A 23713-nucleotide genomic window follows, 5' to 3' on the forward strand; every position below is an offset into this window, starting at 1 on the left:
TGCAAGGTGGAGGGAGAACTAGTGATATCCACAAGGTAGAGACCATTTGCTTCACGACCACTTCCAATTGTTTTCCTCGTTACCAAGTCTTCGAAAACACGATAGGAAAGAAAGTTATACAATAGTTCAAATTTTTTGTGAGACTACTAACAGACAATAAGTTTGTGAATAAATTTGGAACATGAAGAAATGATAGAGATAAGTGAACACTTTAGTTTAATATCACCATGATCCACCAACAATTCTAATTTTATCTCTTCCAGAAGACAAACTATATGAAGAAAAAATGGGTGACAGACCTGTCATGTTATCAGGCGCACCTGAATCATTAATCTAGGTTGGGCTGGGTGAGAAACGATTGAAAAGGTTGGTGGGCACATGTGTACCTGATTGAGCGAAAGAAGTAGAAGCAGATGGACCTTCGAATTGAGAAAGTAGACGATGAAGGCGTTCCAATTTTATTATAGATAAAATGTCCAATGCCGATGAGGAATGAGGATTGCCCAGTAGAAGGGGCTGATGTGAAGGTAGTGAAAGCACTCAGGGAAAGAGTAGGGCTGCTACAAGGCCATTGGAGGAAGAAGGTTGTCCAGGACGATTGAATTTTGCTGGCTTACCATGGAGATCCCAACAAGTCCACTGTGTAAGGAAGGTCTTCCCACAATGATCACATCTCAAATTATCCTTATCAAGAGGCATTCTAATCTTCGGGTGGATTCTTTTCCTCCCTTAAAGGAACCAAAACAAACTGCAAGTGCAAACTTATCGCTGTTAAAAGGAATTGGTTGCATGGCTTTCTTCCAACTTTCCTCACCGTGAACCATGAAATAAACATCGTCCATTGTAAGAAGCTCATCTCTCCCAAAAATTTGCATGCGGCTTAGCTTATACTCAATAAATTCAAATAATGCTGTGATTTAAAAAATAATTCACTGTACAATGACAAAAACAAAAGAAAAAATGAAGTTAATTGGAGTTGTAATCAGATACATCTCAAGTTTTTTAGAAACATTTAAATCAAGTAGTAATTTAAATGGTTCTTAAAAACTCGCACAAACTTTCTCCTTCTCTTGAAAGAATCTAAGTGGAGTTTGAGTTGTTATCATGCCGGATCGGAGGAGTAAAGCCGTACTAAGAGCCAGCGTACCTGCTCATGGGAGTCAGGCCTGCTCTGTAGTGGGCAGACGTAGCAGGGCCATTTGAAAGAATATTGGAAAAACAGCTGCCGGAGAAAACCAATTACAAGAGTTCAAACCCTCTAAGAAATCAAAGATTCTATTCTGTTTGACATATTTTCAATGTCTCTTCCTATCAACATCAATATTTCACTATAATAACTGGTAGTAATCCAACTCTTCCCATAAGGACCCTTAAGAATGGAATAATAAGTAGCTAAACTCTTTTCCCCTTGATGTAGAGTGGCAATTTCCTAGCGAAGCTAATAGACACGATGGTGAGGACATCTACGCACCCATTCGAGTGTACGCGAGCAGGGCATCGATGTCTTTGTGGCTGGATGGCCCATACGTGGGGCCTGTTGGGCCTGCATCTTCGTGAGCATCTTTTGAGGAGCATTGGGCCCTTGATTTTCATTGTCATATCATTCTGACTGTTGGATCGCGATCGGGGACATTTACACCGTTGGACCGTGATCGTGACCACTTGTGGGGCATGATGGATGATGCATAGGCCATTTGATGGCATAGGATTACTTTGGGATTTATTTTATAGTTTAATTTATGTTTTGGACTAGTTATGAGAGATGTAGGGCTAATTTAGTAAAAGTGCATGAAATAAGGACGTTTTTGTAATTTTCAAAAGTTGCTGAGAGTATATAAACATCTCATGGTGGATTCTCTCTAAAAAAAGCAAAATTCTTTGTTTTCTTCTTCATGCGATATGAAGTTCTATTCCATGCGATTTGGAATGAAGATCGGTGCGAAGCCCTTCTTCAATCACAAGAGTGCGAAGCTTCCAATTATCGGCCGTTGTTCATCTTCTCCATCCAAGGTATTTGTTGAGATGTTCATCTTTCTCATTCCAAAACCTTAAAACCCTTCTAGAAACCTACCCCATTCTTCTCTTTAACGTTCCCCATCTCAACCCTACCTTGGAGAACACAAACCCTAGCCATCCTAGCCCCACAAGTGTGACTGTACAACCACACGTGTGAAGTCCCATGGCTGGTCCGTATGGCCCATCTTCTTCCCCCTTGTTTCCCTTTTGATTTCCCACCAAAACCCTCTCATCCCTTGTCCTAAACCCTAACCCTAACCCTAGATTCCCTAATTCCCAAATTTTCCTGAATTCCCAAACCCTAAATCCCTAATTTCTCTAATTGACCTACAATCCCTAACAACCTATCACCCAAAACCCTCATTCCTATCTATTAGTACCTAAAGTCATCAATCCCCTTAGCTCAGTGATACCGATAACACTTGTAGCGACATCGATATCGCTGGTAATATCAGAAATTCCAGGTATTAGCAATGTATTGCTAAGTATTACCAATGTATCAATATTGCTAATGTAATCGTTAGTATTTTCAACTATGTAAATTCTAGGCGTCGCTTTTTTTGCCAATGCATCAATATCGCCAATGTATCGCCAATATTTTCGATTATGTAAATTCTAGATAATGCTTGTATCATAAGTGTATTGACGATATTTCAATAATATCGCCAACATATCGATATCATCAAAATTTTGTTTATTAGAAATTTTTTTATTTCATGGGCACATGGTTGTATGTAGTGTTCAATTCGTCATTGATAATATTGATAGGATCTCGATATTATTGATATCGCAACATGCGAGATATCGAGATCACAATCTTTCATTTCCTTTTCAATTGTTGATGATTTCTTGGTGAAATATCATGTGTTGTTGATATTTTGCAATATCGATGGATGTTTGGATGGAAGGTTAGATGGTTAAATAGGCCGGAGGGAGTGATTGGACTGATTTCTTAGAACAACACATGCTTTTAAGGTTCCATTAAATGGAAACTTGTTATGCATGCATTCTTTTTGTAATTATTATTATTATTATTATTTTTTTTTTTTTAAATTTCTAAATATGCAAATATGTAAATTTTAACATCTCCTTAAGTTTCGCTGAAAGTTCCATTGTTTTTCCTATGTTTCCCCGCATTTCCGGTTATCAGTGATATTATCAGCGATATTGATATTGTTTCCGTATCCCTGGCCAGCGAAACTTGTAGCGATACTGATACTTCGAACACTACTTTTATCCATAGCCTATTCTCTTGGGTGGTCCATGAAGCAATTGAATGTCAAAAACATTTCCTCCATAGCTATCTTAATGAGGAAGTTTATATGCAGTAGCCCTCTCTGGATTTATTGTTTCTCAACACCCTCATCATGTGTGTCGTGTTAATGAAACTCTCTATGTTTCGAAATAGGAGCTCAGGGACTGGTTTAATCATTTCAGCTTATTCCTTCGTTCTCTTGGATTCACATGGAGTTCGGCAGATCCATCTATGTTCGGTAGATGAGATTCAATTGGCATGATCAAAGGATCTAAACCATGTGCTGCACCTCTCGCATTAGGGGCTAAGCTCCCTACACAAACTGGTGTGCCATTACCCAATCCCACTGAGCATCATTGGCTTGTCGGAACACTGCAATACCTCTAGTGACTTGTCCTGACATCACATTGGCAGTGAATCAAGTCTGTTGGTCCATGCGCCAACTGACGGATATTATTCACCTTGTAGCTGTCAAACGCATCCTTCGGTTTGTTAAAACCATGCTTGACTACAGTATCACTTTTCAACGTGCATCCCACTCTTGTCATATAGCATATTCTTATGCTGACTGGCCGGTAGCCCTGATGGCTGACGGTCCATTACAAGTTTATCTATTCTTGGGACCAAATGTTATTTCTTGGGATCTCTCATTCTAGCACTGAAACAAAATACTGGTTTCTTGTTACAATAGCTGCAGAATTGACATGGATACTATACTTGCTCTGTGAACATGGCATGAATGTTTCATCTCAGCCCACTCTCTTCTGCGACAACATTAGTGGGACCTACCTTGCATCTACTCTGGTCTTTCATGCCTGCACTAAGTATATTGAAATATAATACCATTTCATAAGCAAACAACTTGCAAATGGCCTAGTGGACACTCTTTCACTTCATCTCCTGGTCATATACAAGAATCTTTGTTCCAAGAGATTCTAGTTTCTTTGAGACAAGCTTTAAGTTTCATTAGAGCCATTGAGCTTGAGTGAGGGTAATAGGTAACAAGGATCTATATAAATTCAAATTCGAATTCTCCTTCAATAGCTAAGTGTATATAGCTGTCAAAACTTGTGCAACTGCAACTACAATTTTCCATATATATATATATAACCCAGTATGTGGAATGTACAATTCATGAAAAGAAGATTTAATATGATATTAATGCATTTTTAGGCTTTGGCCTTTCATCAATAGAAGTATTGCCTTTCAAAACCTAAAGAAGAAGAAGAAGAAGAAGATATTGGTGCAGTCAGGGATGCAATGTAGGCAGCAGTTGGGGCTGCAATGGGCAGTGATCGGGACTGTAATAGGTTGCAGGTGCACTGTATGTGGTGTTGAAGGTTGTCAGGGGCACTGCCTCATGGCTGCAGGTTGTAGGTCCAGCAATGTGATTGCAATAATGACATTCAACAAATGTGATGGGGCAGCAGAGATGCGCTTCCCCCAAACGATCATGATAGGGCAATGGAGATGGGTCTCATGGTTCGGGTCTTGGTGGGTTCTATCGATGGTCAGTGCTATGACAGTCAACAATGAGAAGGAGAGAGTGAAGGTGCTATGACCTTTGGTGGTGAGGGGAGAAAATTTCCTTGGGCTAGTGTGCATGTGGGATGCGCAAATCCAACAGTCAAGAAGGAGAGAAAAGAGGGAAGGGAGAGAAAATCTCCCAACTTTGGTGTTGTCATTAATGCAGGGGCATTTTCACACTGGGCTCGAGTGAGGTCGCCCGTGGGATGCAGGGGCACACTCGGGGTGGGTGACCCATGCGATTTGGGGCCCATGGGGGAGGTCTCGTATTCGAGACTCCTTACCAGGGGTGATTAATGCGCATTTCACACCGGGCTCGAGTGGGGTAACCTGTGGGATGCGGGGACATACTCGGGGTGAGTGACCCATATGATTTGGGGCCCACGAAGGGGGTTCGGCAGTGGTCCTAACCCATGAGATGTGGGGTCTGGGCTATGAGATAAAGGGATGAATGCGCCATACTCTAACAGTTTGAGCTTTTAGAGCAAGTGGTTAATTATCCTGCATCAAATTGGTATCAGAGTGGGAGGTCTCATGTTCAAGACTCCTCACAGGGGGTGATTAATGCAGGGGCATTTTCACATTGAGCTCGAGCGGGGTCGCCCGTGGGATGCAGGGGTATACTCGGGGTGGGTGACCCATGCGACTTGGGGCCCACGGGGGAGGTCTCGTGTTCGAGACTCTTTACTAAGGGTGATTAATGCATATTTCACACCAGGCTCGAGTGGGGTAGCCCGTGGGATGCGGGGACACACTCGGGGCGGGCAACCCATGTGATTTGGGGCTCACGAAGGGGGTTCGGCAGAGGTCCTAACCCATGAGATGTGGGGCTTGGGCTATGAGATAAAGGGATTAATTCGCCATACTCTAACAGTTTGAGCTTTTAGAGCAAGTGGTTAATTGTCCTGCATCAGTCATGTGGGTCCACATGGATATTGTGAGAAAAGAGAGGCCACATGTGGTGAAGGTGGGGCCCACTTTAGAGAATATAGACACAACATGGTTGAGGAAAAAAAATCCCTATTGACCTTCTGGCGCTGATACGATATTAAATCTTACTTTCATGATTTGTACATTCCACACGCTAGGTATAAATATGCATGAAAAACTGTAGGATATACAATTGCGGTTACACAGTTTTGACAACTATACACGCACTTGAGATATGGATAGGAGAGAATTTAATTTTGAATTTATACAAAATTTTGTTTCCTATTACAAACTACAATGGCTACGTGAACATTTCTCTCTCTCTCTCTCTCTCTCTCTCTCTCTCTCTCTCTCTACGGGCATGCGAATGTTTGTCTATCACTATTACTATTAACATCACCCAGGTACTGGACCTGAACCAATTTGATTAAGAGTTACCTGGGTACCAATGGGTACCTGAGACCTGACCTGACCTGACCACACTTCATTGTTAAATATGGTGAACCTGAACCTGACCCGATTTTCCAAAGGGTCCGAACATGGGTCCTGAACCTGTCTAAATGTCTTGGTCCCCTGGGTACCTGTTGACAGCCCTACCTGTATCTGTAACTGTTTCATCTTACTGAAATGGAGTTATGCCTTAATGTTAACTTTTGGTTCTGAGATTTTCTTGACATTCTTTGTGATCATAATATCAGTTATGTTGTCAGCATGTTTTTAAAGTTGTACCTTTCCTCTTTCATTAGTTGTTAATTTAACAATGACAAGCATTATTTTCTTGGATACATTCAGACTTCCTTTGTAGGTTCATTTCCAGCAAGAAAGCCACAAGCTAGTGTTACATCGAACACCGAAAGGAGAGGCAGTTGTCTCCCTTGTATAAAGTGTGAAAAGAAGGATGATCATATTGACCGTTTCTCTGTTGAGCGTCCCCCATATTACAGTTATATGGATTCCACATCTGGACAGATCGAACCAGCCTCAGGTGCTCGTGCAAGCATACCTGGGCAGGAGTACTGGCCCGAAGGCACTGCCAGCCGAGTGAGAGCTGCAAGGGCTCCAGCACCGGCAGGGAAGTCAGAAGGGGAGCCTTCATATGGGAAAAAACCTGGTAGCAGAAGGAAGAGACATAAGGAACGTCAAGCTGCCTCGGGATCTTCAGATCAGATTGTAGTTTCGACTGATCCACCGGCACTTGAAACTTCTGATGACACATCTGAGGAGCCTAAAGATGTCTCCAGCGAATATGTTGTTTATCAGACAGAACCAGAGGAAGAGAACTTCAGCCCTTTTGAATTAGACAAGAAATTAGGACGCCCTCACCCCTTTATCGATCCAAAAGTGAAGAAGCCAATAGAGAACACTCTTTCGAGTGAAGAGCTGTGGTGGAATTGGCGAAAACCTGACAAGGAACAATGGTCAAGGTGGCAAAGGAGGCGGCCAGATGTCGAAACGGTGAGTCATGGACACGTATGTCGATGTTGGACATGGGTATGAAGTGTCTGAGACGGGGATCCTGAAAAAATCAACATTACAACACGTCTCTACTGACATTTAATTATATCAGAGAGGGAGTCACTATTTACAATTAAACCCACCTTTTGGAGATGCACCCTTACATTCTACATTCGGCAATAGTTAGACTATTGTATTACCAAGTGTAGAAAATAAAGATGTATCTTTCAGAATGTGTACGTGCAAGTGTCAGTTTCTTATTAAATGTTATTGTCTGTGTTCATGTGTGGATGTATGCCTAAGATATAGAAGGTATCTATGGTCTTGAGCCTAGGCAAACACATAGTTGACAAGGGGCAGGATTCTGTACTTGTCTATGGTCAGTTAATCCTGACTGTTGATCTCCCGGATTGGAGATCCTAACCTTTGATCTTTTTCTTAACCATATATTGCTGGGTCCTTGATCAAAGTGTTAACTTTTTCTATCTGGGTGATTTTGGATATCCCCTAACCATGGTGAGGTCAATCAGCAGTCTGTTTCACCAAACCATGGCCCCACATTTACAGAATCTTGTGCCTCAATAAACTTCTCAGGCAGGACACTAGTAGAGAAGGCTCTTTGCATGTTACCTGGACCAGTGAATTCAAAATTTAACTTTCTGGAGATGTTTGCAGGTGTTTGCCAAGGCTATGGCCGAGACGGGGCAAATAAAGCTTTATGGTGACCATCCAACACTAACTGAAACTGCTCTTGTAAGGGCAAGACGACATGTATTCAAGGAGGAAAGGTAACAAGCTCTCTAAGTTCCCTTTAATGTTGCCTACTGAGGCTCTTGTTTTTTGCCTTGCTGTAGAAGGGAGAATTTATATTTCTGAAATCCGCATTGTCCTTTTCTGCTGAAATTTGCAACATATTATGATTTATGTTGGGAGGCAATTACTCTGGAATTTCTCACGTTTATGTAAAATTGAGCAGGATGTCTTCGACGACTTCAAGTCATTTATAGTGGAATCATTAATGGCCTTGTCTGCTTTGTCGTCCTAATTTTTATCATTGTAACTCTAGGATTATCTTTTATTGCTTCATTATATGAGCCATTTCTTCATCCCAAGAATTCTTGTAGGATATTGTTTCAATCTTCTCAGAAACGATAAAATCTGGTAGTGGAGAGTTTCGATGATAGATGGTTCTTGGACAGGAAGTATATGATTGTCGAGTCAAGGATATGCATGATATTCTTTGCTCCTTATTAGTTTGGACTAGTGAGGTCCATGGTCTTGTTATCCATACTATTGATCCGATGGACCCCATTGTGGATGGAGCAAGGGCTGAGCAAATCTCCTCAATAGAAATGATCTCTAACCCCTCAATGTATGGTCTACATAAAGGCAAGTAAGAAATGAAATACAGTAGTGGTCCCCATTCAACTAGGAAAAGGCCAATAATTGAATGGTTTGGTTCTTCCAACCTAGGAGATTTTTGGGGCTTGGTCTATCACTGTGAGTCCTATTGGATCAACAATCTGGACCACTGAAACATGAACCCTTAATGCAACAGGTACATGATAGGCCACAACTTGGATCAAGATTATCTCCAAATCTGGAGCTGTAAATGTTGTAGAATAATCACCATATATGAAACTAAGATTTTACGAAGGATGCCCAATGGTCCACCAGTCGAACTAGCGATCAATTACCACCTCTCTTCTACAATTGGCTACACATGCTAATGCAGGGGCATTTTCACACCGGGCTCGAGTGGGGTTGCCTGTGGGATGCGAGGGCACACTCGGGGTGGGCGGCCCGTGTGAGGCGGGTGGCTTGTGAGAGGCGGGCCCCACCCATGTGATTCGGGTGGCTTGTGTGAGGCGGTACCCATGTGATTTGGGGCCCACGAGGGGGGTTCGGCCGAGGTCCTAACCCATGCGATGTGGGGCCTGGGCTATGAGATAAAGGGATTGATTCGCCACGCTCTAACAGTTCGAGCTTTTAGAGCAAGTGGTTAATTGTCCTACATCAAATTGGTATTAGAGCGGGAGGTCTCGTGTTCGAGACTCCTCACCGGGGGTGATTAATGTAGGGGCATTTTCACACCGGGCTCGAGTGGAGTTGCTTGTGGGATGCAGGGACACAGTCAGGGTGGGCGGCCTGTGTGAGGCGGGTGCACTCGTGTGATTCGGGTGGCTCGTGTGAAGCGGTACCCATGTGATTTGGGGCCCACGAGGGGGGTTCGGCCGAGGTCCTGACCCATGAGATGTGGGGCCTGGGCTATGAGATAAAGGGATTAATTCGTTATGCTCTAACAGTTCGAGCTTCAGTTCGAGCTTTTGGAGTAAGTGGCTAATTGTCCTGCGTCACATGCCCAAGGAAGCAACATATGCTATAACCTCAAGAAAAACTCCAAGATTTTTTTATTTATTAAATTCAAGGACAACATAATGGGCTGTTACAAGCATGGTGACTCTTATAGTGATTTTTGACAACTAAAGAATACTCTAATAATGGGAACCTTGAATCAAAATCATATAGGCCTTATATAATTTGGTCATAACTCACTCAAATGACATTAGAAAGATGGCCCGATCTCCCCATTTCTTTTCGTTGTTGTGGCAGAAGGGCTTAGGAGGATGTTATCGAAAGGGGAAGAGAAGGCTTGTTTACAGGCTTCAAGGTGGATAAAGGGGACGTCGCATCTTCAGTTTGTGAACAAGATGCAATCGTATTTTGTGAAGTTGATTCTTCCCAGGTCGACAATCTTTGGAAAGCCATTTTCTGCTTTGAAACACTTTCAGGCCTATCAATAAATCTGTATAAATCTGAGGTGTTGGGGTTGGCGAAGGAGGAGGTTGAATCCTTGGCTAATTTGTTTGGGGGTAAGGTGGGCTGCTTCCCTTCTTCTTACTTGGGCCTTCCTTTGTGTATAGGGAAAATCAAACAAACATTCATGGGACCCGATAATTGAACTGAAAGGGAGCTATCCACTTGGAAGAGAAGGCATTTATCCTTGGCTTGTAGAATTACTCTCATCAAAGCAACTCTCTCTAATATACCATTGTACTTCATGTCCCTATTCAAATGCTTGAAAAGTGTTCTCTAGGTTGGAAGAGCTTCAAAGGGATTTTTATTTTTTTATTTTTCTTTCTTTATTTATTTTTTTGTGTGGCAGGGTGGGGAGGTTAAAAAGAAATTTCATATCATGAAATGGGTTGATGTTTGTAGGTCGAAAGAGGAAGTGAGAGTGGGCATCCATAATCTTGGGAAGATGAATGAAGCCCTTTTGGGTAAATGGATTTGGAGGTTTGGGTCGAAGGAAGGGAGCTTGTGGGAGGAAGTTTTGATGAGGAAGTATGGGGTTGATCGTGTGTGGTGGTGACCTAAGTGTATCCCCTTTAGGGTAGAGCATATGAAGGTCCATTAGGAGCCTTAAGAGGGGCTTCTAGGGTCAGATTTTGGAAAGATATATGGATAGGTGGAAGGAAATTGGAGGCCTCTTCTCTCTTCCTGGTTCTTTGTGAATAGTGATTTGCATATTATTTTTGAGCTTTGTTTTGATCCATATTATTTGGATTGCATATGGCCTCTTTGTCAAGGTTTGAGACAATTGATTCAATTAATTCTAAGATGGAAAGATTGATTGTTCATTTTGAAAATCTTGAGTTGCAAATTACAACCCATAAACTTAAGTCCATTAGTGAGATGTTTATTGGGGGGAAAACAAAAGTTAGGTTATATAGATAGTAGTATACCAGAATCTACTATGGCAGATCCTTCTTGTGGAGATTGGAAATCAAATCAATTGCTTATCATGTCCTGGCTTCTAAATTCTATGGAACCAGAGGTTAGTGATGGCCTTTTCTTATTATCTACTATTTGTGAGATTTGGTTGACCGCTCATGAATTGTATGCTTATTAGAAGTTAGTGAAGGCCTTTTCTTATTATCTATTAATTGTTTTCCTACTATAGTTCTTGAGGGTTAGTCCTTATTTAATATTTTTCAGCATTCTACTCTATTCCTAAAATTCCATTATGAGCCTTTGGGTGTGTTTATTATATTTACAATGTGGATCCTCGTTGAAATAAATTGTCAAATTGGGCTATAAATGTGGTTTTTTTTTTTGGATATTCATCTTTAAAAAAAACGATACAAGTGTTTTGATCCGATCAATAAAAACTTTTTTTTTCTATGGGTATTAAGTTGCTTTGAAACATTCCATATTTTTCACAAGATCAGGGAGAGAACTAGTCAATGGTTCTTCATATACTTGTTCTTGATTCTCATCTAATTCTTTATGTTCCAAGGGCATGTTCTTCACCAAATGATGTGACAAATAAAGTGGTTTTTTATTCTGAGGCAACTAAACCAGATTTGAAGGTGTATAAAAGAAGGAATATTCGAACATCACTCTTCCCACAATCCACCACAGGGCATGCTCTTTTGAATCCAAGTATTGATTGTCTTCTTGCTCACTTGCTCACTTGCTTATTCATTTTGATCCATATATAGATTTGTCCCTTGATCTACCTGTTGCTATCAGAAAAGCTAGAAAACAGTGTACTACTCATCCTATTCAACAATTTATTTCCTATCATTCCTTGTCTCCTAAACACAGGTCTTTTGTTTCTACTCTTGAGTGTTCTTCTTCTACTATTCCTAAAAATGATAACGAGGTTCTGATTTCTCCTCTATGGCATCAAGCTATGGAGGAGGAGATGTTGCTCTTGAGAAGAATCATACATGAGAGATGACCACTTTACACTTATTAGGAAGACTCCAGTGGTTTGTCGTTGGACTCTTAAATTCCACCTTGATGGTAGTATGCCAGATATAAAACCCGTCTAGTTGCTAAAGGGCTTACTCAGACATATGGTGAGGATTATTCTGAAATCATTGATCTTGTTGCTAAGATGAACTTAGTTCGTATTATCATTTCTCCTGCCGTTGATTTGAATTGGCTGTTGCACCCGTTTAATGTTAAGAATGCCTTCTTAAATGGTGATTTGACTAACGAAATTTATATGCTTCCTCTTTGTTTTTTTTTTTTTTTTGGTTGGGGATGGGGGGAATATGGTCCGTTGTCTTTAAAGGGTGATATATGGGAGCCTTAATTGATATTGGATTTACTTGTACTTAGTTAGAACACTTACGGCGTGTTTGGTTTTCCAATTTCCTGTGTAATGCAAAGTGATGCAGGACAATTAGCCACTTGCTCTAAAAGCTCGAACTGATAGAGAGTGGCGAATCAATCCATTTATCTCATAGCCTAGGCCCCACATTGCATGGGTTAGGACCTCGGCTGAACCTCCTCATGGGCCCCACTTCACATGAGTTCCGCTTCACATGGGCCACCCACCCCGAGTGTGTCCTCGCATCCCACAAGCTACCTCACTCGAGCCCGGTGTGCAAATGCGCTTGCATCACAAAGTAAATGAATCATCATTATCATTTCATGGTGTTTGTTTAAACAAGAATTACAACTCATAAATCGAGAGTCAAATACACCTATAAAGGAAGCAGGTAAGGGAAATTTTAATTACAATGATGTCTGGGTAAAACAAACAATGGTAGCAAACTCATCATTACAGTCAAATGTAGGTGATGTCATCATTCATTTACAAGAGTATGTAATCATTAACTTTTTGAGCCATTTACCATTGTAATTGGAAAACTAAACACACCCTTAGTGTTCATTAAGCGAAGTGTTTAAGGGATTATCATTGTCAGTGTATATATGGATGATAGTATTGTACAAGGGATGATGCTAGTGGAATCTTTGAATTGAGGCTCTATTTGAGCAAGATTTGTTTATATCAAAGATTTGGGGTTGCTCAAATATTTTCCTGGCGTTAAGGGCTCGTTTAGAAAAGGTTATTGTTTTGTATTAGCAAAAATATGCTCTTGATCTTTTGATTCCAATGAGTAATCTTGGTGCGAAGCCTCTTGATTCTCCATTAGAGGTCAATAAGAAAACTTTAGCTTGATGGCAGGGAGCTTCTTGATGATCATCACATGTATCAATGCCTAGTCGGTCAGTTGATGTATTTAACTATTGCTCTTCTTGACTTATCTCATGCAATCACTCTGATAAGCCTGTTTATGCATGCTCGTCGCTTTAGTCATCTATAAGTTATTTGTCGCATCCTTTACTTCATCAAGCCTTTTCCAGGACATGTCATTCTATTTAGTTGTTATAATTATTTAAATATTGAAGGTTATTCTGATGTGGACAGGGCAGGATCTCTTGATGATCATAGTTGTACATCAAGGTATTATACCTTTTTTGGAGGAAATCTTGTTACATGGAAGACTAAGAAACAAACTATTGTTGCTAGATCCAGTGCTAAGGCTGAATATCGAGTTATGGTGAATATTGCGTGTGAAATCTCATGGTTGAAAATTTTGGAGGAAATCTTATTGCATGGAAAACTAAGAAGCAAACTATTGTTGCTAGATCTAGTGCTGGGGCTGAATACCAAGTTCTGTTGAATACTGCGTGTGAAATCCTGTGGTTGAAAAGCTTTGTCGTTGAGTTAGGGCCTGTTTGGGAGTGTGGATTTCGGAACCCCCAGGATTGGAAACCCCCTGGATTGGCAATCCTCCCGGTGTGTTTGGCACCTTGGAGTGTGAATCAACTTTAATTCAAAAATACCTATGCATGGTATATTCACAGGGGTTTGAATTTAATTATTAAATCAACTTTAATATCCCTAATTAGTGAGATATATAATTTTTGACACTATGGTTGTGTTACACCTGCAACTATTGAAATGATTTTAGGTGTAATCCAAGCTCTCACCGTGAATTACAAACCCCCTCAAAGAAGGGATTGGAAACCCCCTGGATTGGCAATCCCTAGTTACTTTATGCTGCCAAACAACCAAGGGGATTTGAAACCCCCTCCAATCCCCTCCAATCCACGGTGCCAAACAACCCCTTAGTAGTGTCTCGTCTTCCAAAAGCTCTTCTACTTTACACTAATTAAGTCATGACTCAACATAATAACTAATTAAAATAAATAAATCCTATGAATTTGATGACATTTGATTGATCCCATGGGCCTTAAAGAGTAAGCTGACAGCTGATCACTTTAATTTTATCCAGTGTTTCAAATAGTGCTTGTAGAGGTAGCATATGCTGTCGTAGCGCTACGTAGCGTAGCTAAATAACGTAAATCTCCTACAGCGTACGTTACAGGGGTCGTAGCGTACACTACAACTACGTAGTGTGTAGCGTTTGTAGCGTATGCTACAGTGTATTTTTTGTTTTTTTATTTTTTATTTTTATTTTTATTTTTATAATTTTGATGAGTGATAAGAACATTTATTTTTATTTTATTTTTACTTTTGTTTGTTAAAAATGATATAGAACTCATATTAAATACTTAAAAAATGTAAAGTTAAAACTAAACATTTCATTTTTTTACTTTCACTTAAAATGGTAGTGATCCGTTGTTGAAGTTGGTGTGAAACTCACATGCTAAAAAACCTTTAAAACTAAACTTAAAAGAAAAAGGGTTTTGATAGAGGGTTTTAAAAAACCCCTCTTTGTATAGATGACATATGTATTGTACTTAATACTCTCAACCTATGGGATTTTTATTTCTTTTCATACTTGTGAGTTGTGACTGGTGGTTTCAATTAGACATTATTAATTGAAGTGGTTTAATTTAAAAAAATTAAAACGGTTTGCTTAGAAAGTTGTTGATGTGATAATTATCTGATTTGGTTTATGACTTTATATGTGGATTGACTTTTGATAAATGATAATTAATAACTTATCTGAATATGCTTGTACTTAAAAAATGAATAATCTTCTAGGAATTTTTATATTCTTTTGCTTTTACCTTACCATTCATCATATTTTTCCTATATTTAAATTAAAAAATAGAAGTATTGTGTAGCTTACACTCGTGCTACGCTATTTGTGCTACATGCTACAGAGGGCTGAACGCTATGCAACATGCTACCGCTATTTAAAATACTGGTTTTAGCATCAGACCATGGATCTTATCTAGCTTATCAATAAAGACAGTTTAAATGGTTGAATCGGTCTTATCTTTGATTAGCTAGCTTGTGTGGCCTTTTGGTTGCATCAACCCCACTTGCAGAAACTGAAATATGCAGGACACTATGCATGTCCTCGGGGATGGACATAGTTCTTCAGTCTTGGGAAGCCTTGTGGCTTCATGTAATTAATCAAAGATTTTTTTCACGGAAATCCTTATACAAATGCTTGAATCTCTTAAACTGACCAAATTTTTTATTTTTTATTTTTTAAACATAATGTTGTTAGGATGCATTAGATTATTTGAAAAAGAAGGATGTTCATCTACAATCATGGTAATTTGCCTTGCATTCCAGCCACGGACTGCCATATTACAAAATATATTTCCTTGTTTTCTGCAAAAATCTCTTTCCATGGAGACCACCATATTGCAAAATATCTTTCCCACTTTTCTGCAAAAATCTTTCCATGGCTGAAATGCATGATAAGTTAATGTGGAATGCATTGTAGGTGAATGTTCTCTTAAAATAAAGTTTGTCAAGTTACAGTTTGATTGTAATTGCTTTGCTATATCTTCAGGCTAAAAGCGGAACAGGAGAGACTGGAAAAAATCGGTCCAATGGCATACTACTCGGAATGGGTTAAAGCATGGAAGAGGGATACTTCACGTGAGGCTGTGCAAAAACATTTTGAAGAGACTGGTGAAGACGAGACCACCCAACTGATCACGATGTTCCAGCATCAAACGGATAGAGAATATCGCATCATGATGGGCACCGATGTCCGCATCCGCAGGGATCCTTTGGCAATGCGAATGCGAGAGGATCAAATAAAGGAAAGTAAGGATTCCATCTCCAAACCTTTGTGTGGTTGTGCATCCCATTTTTCACCATTTTCCCAAGAGAAGTGGGCGATTCTCACTGGAACTTGAATTGGTGAGTCATAGCATGTGTGTGGAAGATGTGGGCTGTTCCTCTGGTCAGGGCCACCATGTACATTTCCTTGTCCACAAATTATCTGGTTCATTCATCAGGTGGACCACTCCGGTATGAGTAGGGACAGTTGAAAAAATATGGCCATTGTTCTATATTCAATGTACATGTGCAGCCTGCCTAATAAGCAGACCTTGACTTGCAGGTCATGTTAAGTGCAGCCCCCCGGCTAACGAGTGGCTTGAATCCAATACATGTGAACCACATCAGCCCATGTGTTGCTAATGTCCTCTTCGATCTCTTGTCAAATCGCCTTAGCATTTCTCCTGGCCCTACACTGTATTATTGCTTTAATTTGAGCCCTTGACACATCTATGCATGCTAATTGATGGATGATATTCTATCCAATAACTTGGTCTATGTTGTTTTGTGGCATGCTAGAAATTAGTGTGGTTATCTTGTAGCTGTGGTTAAATCATTCCTTTGATCTTTTGCAGTATGGGGTGGTGATCCAGTTTATCCAACAATTAATTACATTCAAGATCCAAATGAAGTGATTGACTATAGGGGTGCAAATTTTCATGAACCGACACCCAACATGCTGTCTTATCTTATGGAGGTTGGTACTTGATACCAATAACTGGTGCCTTCAAAATCTTTACATCTTTTCTATGGTCTATATTCAGATGATCAACGGCTACAATAGTTAGCACATGATATTAATGGGTCTCCTATGTTTATTTCTTTTGACATTGCAAGTGTCTTGCTCTGAATCTTAGGCAAGGAAATTTTGGCCTTTAGGATGAAAGGAAAGTCATTATGTCGTTTGATATAAGGTATGTTTGGAAACTGTGGGTTCCATGCCAAATTCAGTGGGGAAGGAAAATGGTTGTCCTTTGATGTGATAATTTGTGTTGTTTGGATAGCAAAGAAAATGGTGGATTCCACGTAGCAATCATTACACATTTCCATAATTTTAATTCTTGGCACAAGAAAATGTGTGTATTGGGAGAGGGATATAGATTTCCACTTGCTACCCAAGCAAGAACTCAAAATTGGATTTTTTTTTTTTTTTTTAATAGTTATCGTGGAAATGATTATTCGATAATTATTGCTTTTTTTCCCATTCCCTTCCCTTGGATTCCATGTATACAAACATGCCCCAAGGATTTTGTCATCGGGGCTCTCGACCATCTAGGTTTATGCTAGGCCTAAGTTTGAGCCCCACCTCTTTAGTTTTCCAAAACTGGCCCATGGCAGCCATAAAGGGGTCCATATGTATCTGAAAGTATTCGAATATGAAAATGCAGGCACTTGGTTACTCAAAATGTCCAATGTGGAAGTGGGGAAGGCAATAAAAGGGTTTGTTTCTCAAATTACTTGTGTTCTCTCTCCTGTCCAAACAAAATCGATAGGGGCTATCTTATCGAATTATCAAACCTTCCCCCCATCCAAACATGCCCTTAGTAAACTTCTTCAAAGCATAGGGATTTGAACATCATCGTTGAAGAATGTTCACTGAATTAGTTTTGAAACATTGGATATTTCTTATGAATAACTAGAAAGCTAATATCTGTTCTGTTCCTGTTTAGCTAATGGAGCTTTCACCTAGTCTGTTTGTACTTACTAAATTGCTTCATTTCAGCATGGGAAAATGATATCAAGGAAAGATCTTGAGCAAATATTGGCCAGAGAAAAGACGGAACAACTCGAGGTAATGGGGGCAGAACATATTCATCTTGGAAAAGTGGGCACATCTTCTCATTGTTTGTTTTAGAACTTTTTCATATTGATAAAATAAGTGTTTTGAAAGTCAGGGAATACACTCGCTGATCGAGTTTTTGTTCGGCCAAACAAACTATGCTTGTGGGGTCCACATATTAGTGATCCAAATCGTTCATATGATGTGGTCATCGTGATGGCCCGGAGATGCCCCGACACCTCTGCATTGGATGATCCTGTCTGATTTTTTCCCTGTTAAAAGTTGTCCTTTGGTTGCAGTCATCCATTTACATTGGATGCAGAGGATCATGTGGTAGGGGAGATGTGAGACATGGTCCACCGTATGATTGGACCACCATATCAATAGCGTAGATCATCATAAGTTAGGTCCCACCTCTACCATTGTTGGGTCGAACAATGGTTTGTTCTCTCAATCAAGCATCGTATAGTCTTCTTGAACTTTCTCAGGCTTCTGCGCACTTTCACTAGCCTTTTCTTTTTCTTTCAAACTGATGTGGTTTGCCGATGTAATTACAAAAGCAGATCTCTGATATGGACGAAGCCATGGCACAAGCAGTTGATATTGGAGAAAATGATGTGAGTTAACATGCACTCATCTATCTTAAAGCTGTTCCATACTTGCTACTCTATTTATTTTACTTCTCTTTTTTGTGTGTTGAGTTCTGGGCCTTCTGGCTCCTTGAATAGGAAGTTTGCTAACCCCAAATGCACAATCCACTTGCACCCATACACACAGAAACATGTGTTGGAAATCTGAGCTGTGTATCAGGTAGTACCTGCATAGATCATCTGGCCTGCAAATGAAGCTAGTAGACTGTTAGATGGGGAATACAGAAACAATGGACTATCTAAAAAATAGCACGATCTTTTCTTTTTCTTCAGCCATCCATTGTTTTCATACATGTGGCCTACCCAATAGTTTACTGGCATGACATTTGGCCAGATAATCAACAGTGTGGCTCTCACATGATTTATGGCCTGGATGTCCTACAGGCACGCCAGTTTAGTATCTCCATGTGTAGAGGTGCATCCGGTGCTACCAAACCTCCTTGAATGGTTGCTGATAGTTGATTTTTGTATTATCTGCTGCATTTTTTTGGCAATAGGATGAAGGAGAGGATAGCGACATCGAAGGTGAAGATGGAACTGAGGAGAAAATTACACGCAATTGGAGTGTTGTAAAGACTACCCCTCAGCTCCGCAACTCAAAGGTGATTCTCATCAACATGAAATTTTCCTTGTATATGCCTCTCTCTCTCTCTCTCTCTCTCTCTCTCTCTCTCTCTATATATATATATATATATATATATATATATATATATGGTACTACACCTTGGACTGAATCCCCAGCCAAGAAGTCTAATAAGGAGAAGAAACATATGTTGCAACCAGTCCAATGTTGCGTTTGGATACACAAGTGAATTGAATTGCAGACATTCAATTCAGTAGAGGAAATGACTAAGTTGATGATTTTTCCTGGTATGCAATACAGAGGAAGTACCCCTGAGATTGCAGTTAATTTCCTTTCAAGTCCAACATGAATGTAACGTAATTGCAATTACAATTTGGTTGCTTCCATATTTATTGGACTGATTATTGCAATTCAATTTGGGAGTACACCCAAATCCATCTTAACAAACTTAAACTATGATAATTTGATCTTTGCTAGGCATACACTAATGTGCAATAAAGCTCATGTACACACCACGCATTTGCCTGCTAGGCACAGATCCAATCCAACCATCATGTTGGTCTGACCTTGTACATCTTTTCCCAAAAATAGATCTTGTCCACTCAGAATCTGGGCCCCAATCTTGAAATAGGTGGAAGGGTTAGAAAACTTCAGTGAAGTTTTTCAGAGTGGCCCACCTTACGAGTGGATCAACCTGATTCATGGGGATAGTGCAAAATAGTGGTGCCATCTGATGGATGGAGTTTATCTCAGACATATCGTGCCATGCTGGCACGTGTGTGGCATGTACATGAGCTTCATTGCCCACACATGTGCGCTTAGCAAAGCTCTCATAATTTTATTTGAAAATCAGCCTACGAAGGGGTCCGCTGTAGTATAAAGGTTAAAGGAGAAGGCTTTGAAGGCAATCACTTGGAAATCTACACCTTTATGCCTCTCTTAATGGTGAGATGTGTTTTTGGGCTGTCTTTCTCACAAAGCAAGGGAATATAAATACAATATCCCCAGCTAAATAAACCTTTTAATTAACTTGGGCTTTTTTGTATTTTGTAATTAAATTGAAAAATTGGAGTGAAAATGAAATGCATGATTTACAAGAAGTTCAACAACTTACAAGATGCATGCCAACGACAAGGAATGATGATGTGATCAGTGGTCAGGGCTTGCCCAGCTAGTTCCCAGGCCTCGCCTGCCACAGACTGGCCTTTGGGTCAACTTTTAGACACACAGGCATGATTTTCAGGCCCAAGAAATGAATGGGCCCGGACTAGATCTAACCACAAGATACTTGGTTGCATCGGCTCAATTTGGCTGGTCTTTGTCCACTGAATCCAAACTCTCGACTTTATAATAATTGGCTCTATGTTGACTTGGCCGCTTTCAATAAGACCAGAATCTTAGGTTCAGAAGTCAAAGACCAAGTTCCCAGTTGATCAGTGTCAAACAGGTTAATGTTGTATTTAAGCATGATGGCTGCCACGCCAGTATCCCTGTACACGCTAACAGAGCATGTGCATGCGAGATCTGGGGCGTCCATCAGGCGGGATCCACTTGGTATGTTCTATGACTCAAAGCTTGAAGCAGGTCCAGCCATCAGATGGACCACATCTATAACTGAATATGGACTGTTTGGCATTTTTTAAACCATTCATTCATTTGAATTATTTCATACATGTGCAGACCCACCTGATTACTAACTGGGTCTGACTTTGGGCCAGACGCGTAGCTGGTCTGGCCTGCCAGATGAACAGCTCAGATCTTTATGTTAATTTATCTTTTATAATTGCAACAAATTTTACTTAATCCATCCTTAATTGACCTTAATTTAGGCTGCCTATGGCTCGTGTTGACTTGAGTGGATAAGAATAATTTCTGAATTTTGAATTTCAACTCTTGATATGGTTTCCAAAATCATGAAATGAGCTCCTTTGTGCTGTATGAAAAGAATTCTTTCATATCCATAGAAGCCATTTTATTTTTTAAAATTCTACCTATTTCATAATTCTTTAAAATTCTACTAAGGGCTTGTTTAGATTGGTGGAAAATGGGATTCAATGGAGGAAAGAAAACTGATTTCCTATGGTATGACAGTTTCCCTTATTTGCGAAAAAGCCAAGTGGAGTGAGGGGTTTTCATTTTCTCATATTACCTCAGAAAAGGGCCATTTCCTCTCTCTAAAACCTAAGAAATGGAGATTTCCTTCATTTTAAAGAGAACTCTCACTTTTTGAACATTGACCATTCCATATTTCCATTGAAATCATGTGTGCTAAAACAAACAGCTTATGTAAGGATTGCTTTCCACGGATTTCCTTTCTTTTCCGTAGTTTTCCTCAAAATGTGGTGTTTTCCATTCCTCATTTACTTTTTGGTTTCCACTAATCCAAACAGGTCCTAGGAGAAGAAAATCCCAGAAATTGGGAACTATTTTTCTCATGGCTAAAGCCTAAGATGGCCTTTTGTTTAAACCCAGTGACTGAATAGAATTTTCATGGCATTTTATTTATTTTTTCAGGAGAAAAGGAAGAAAGAAGATCCCTTGACATTGGAAGAGGCTGTAGATGATTCAGAGAACTTGACTGATTTCCTTTTGGACTTCGATGAAGATCAGTAAACAGTCTTCATGCTTCTCATGGCAAGCGATGGGGACACTTGGATGGTTCTTGTAAGCTAATCATAGCCTTAGAAACTGAATATTTTTTCCAATCGGCATTGTAGTTGTTTTGACAAGCTCTGCTTAGTTCACACACACCTCTACCACCGATCTGGCAGGACGTGTGGGACTTTTGAGTAACGTCGGCATATTCATTAGGCATGTGTACATGGAATGTAGACCACTGGTAGTTCCTTTAGAGCGTCCCTTTTTTTTTTCTTTTGTTGTGCAAGTGTGGCCCACCCAACCCAACTATTGTACAATTGACCATGGTGGGGCCGACATGTTGAACGGCTCATGTGTAGGTGCATCTAGGCTCGGCAGTGCTGGATATAGATTGCCTTGTCCGTATGGTCAGCAGAACATGCTGTGGACTTCTATTTGGTTTCCTTGGCTAGGTTTAGCACACTAATCAATTCAAGGCATTTAGCTCAATGAGGCTCTTCTTGGATTGAGTTCACATGGTTTGGTGGGGCCTCTGTTTGGATCAATGCAGAATGGGATTTCCTCACTCTCCGATTCCAAACATTGAGGTTGATGCTGTTCACATAGGTATCATGTAATTTCTGCCCAATTCCAAAGGGAGCCGTTAGATCTTCAGCTCTTCACATGACTTGCAACATCAGCTCAGTAATCCATCTGGACACTAGCATAGCACAGCACTTGGCAATTTTAAGTTCATGGGCTACGCTTGGAGAGGAAGCGGATTGCCTGGTGTGCGACCTCCGTGGTGTTTTGATGTCACCAAGATCTGTGGGCTGGGCTTCACCATGATGTAGGTTTATATACAAACCGTCCATCCATTTGGCGAGATAGTTTTATGGCATAAGCCCAAAAATGAGGCAGATCCAAAGCTCAAGTGGACCACACCATAGAGCAGTGGGGAAAATGATGGCCACCATTGAAAACTTACTGAGGGCCACAAGTTTTGGATCTAGCTGGTAATTGTTTTTTTCTCCCCTTCATCCAGGTCTGTGTGAAATTATGAACGGGTTGGATGGCCAATAAACGTCATGGTGGGCACTAGGAATGTTTCATCGGTGGGCATCATTGTCCCCACTGCTTCCTATGGTGTGGCCCACCTGAGATTTGGATCTGCTTCAATTTTGGGCTCACGTCATAAAATGATCTCCCCAAATTGATTGATGGTGTGGATATACCACGTACATCATGGTGGGGCCCACAGAACTTGGTGACGTCAACACCACTACGGAGGTAGGTGGTGTGTGGCACACCACGCAATCCGCTTCCGCTTGGAGAAGCCTCAGCTGGGCCCCATTTCTATCCTCTCATGTACATGAATTCTCTCACCAGACATCGATAAACCCAGTGCGCTTGTTACTGTGCTCCGTCGCAATTCATCCATGGTACACGTATCATGCCCATCGGCACCCCCCAAAATGTGGGCCTCAATTGTGGATGGATCATATGAATGGACGGTCCTAAAATTTTGAAATTATCTCCCTTATGGGGGACCCAAATGGGCCACTCGTCGGTAACCGTTAAAAGTGAAAAATTAATGTAGGATCTGGGCCATCCTTTGTGTGGGGGCCACCATGGCCCGAAATTTTAGATCAGTCCATGTGTATATTGGATATATTACTGTGGGCCTTCTAACCATTGCTGTCGATGGCTGGACCCATGCTTGGCCAAGACAGCCAGCTTGGTAAATCCTGGGCGCACTGGGCCAAAACAAACATGGCTCATGATGTTTGGCCCAAGCTAGTCCACCCCAAGTTCAGCCCAGCCACTCTTTTTTGTGAAAAAAAATCTGGGCTGATCATTAGGTGGGCTTCATCATGCATGATGTATGGGGAGAGAAAACCTTAAAACCTTTTAAACAGGTAGGCCTATCCAGGTTGAACCTTAGCCCTCCTGATTAATAAATGGGTCTTGGGTTTGGGTTAGCATTTCAGCCCAACCCAGATTTGATGTTTAACTGCCCGGCCCGGCCCGCCCACTGACGGCTCCCTATTTCTAACCATCCATTTTTTATTGTAAGCAGGGA

General features: G+C 40.6%; 1 protein-coding gene across 5 annotated transcripts in view; it reads left to right on the forward strand.

The window, feature by feature from the left end:
* LOC131243358 (protein PLASTID TRANSCRIPTIONALLY ACTIVE 12, chloroplastic) overlaps positions 1 to 21904 on the forward strand; it is a 48219-nt gene extending 26315 nt beyond the window's left edge. For 4 of the 5 annotated variants that reach the window (XM_058242683.1, XM_058242676.1, XM_058242707.1 and 1 more), the window contains 8 exons: positions 6521 to 7183; positions 7859 to 7971; positions 15766 to 16025; positions 16616 to 16737; positions 17764 to 17832; positions 18381 to 18437; positions 18968 to 19072; positions 21568 to 21904. In XM_058242683.1, the coding sequence (XP_058098666.1) occupies positions 6521 to 7183; positions 7859 to 7971; positions 15766 to 16025; positions 16616 to 16737; positions 17764 to 17832; positions 18381 to 18437; positions 18968 to 19072; positions 21568 to 21666 (1488 nt within the window). In that variant the 3' untranslated portion in view covers positions 21667 to 21904. The remainder of the gene's footprint in view (positions 1 to 6520; positions 7184 to 7858; positions 7972 to 15765; positions 16026 to 16615; positions 16738 to 17763; positions 17833 to 18380; positions 18438 to 18967; positions 19073 to 21567) is intronic. The other variant, XM_058242698.1, reaches the window with a different exon arrangement.
* Positions 21905 to 23713: the final 1809 nt, after the last annotated feature.

The sequence above is a fragment of the Magnolia sinica genome, chromosome 1 (genome assembly GCF_029962835.1).
Source record: "Magnolia sinica isolate HGM2019 chromosome 1, MsV1, whole genome shotgun sequence".
Taxonomy (NCBI): Eukaryota; Viridiplantae; Streptophyta; class Magnoliopsida; order Magnoliales; family Magnoliaceae; genus Magnolia; species Magnolia sinica.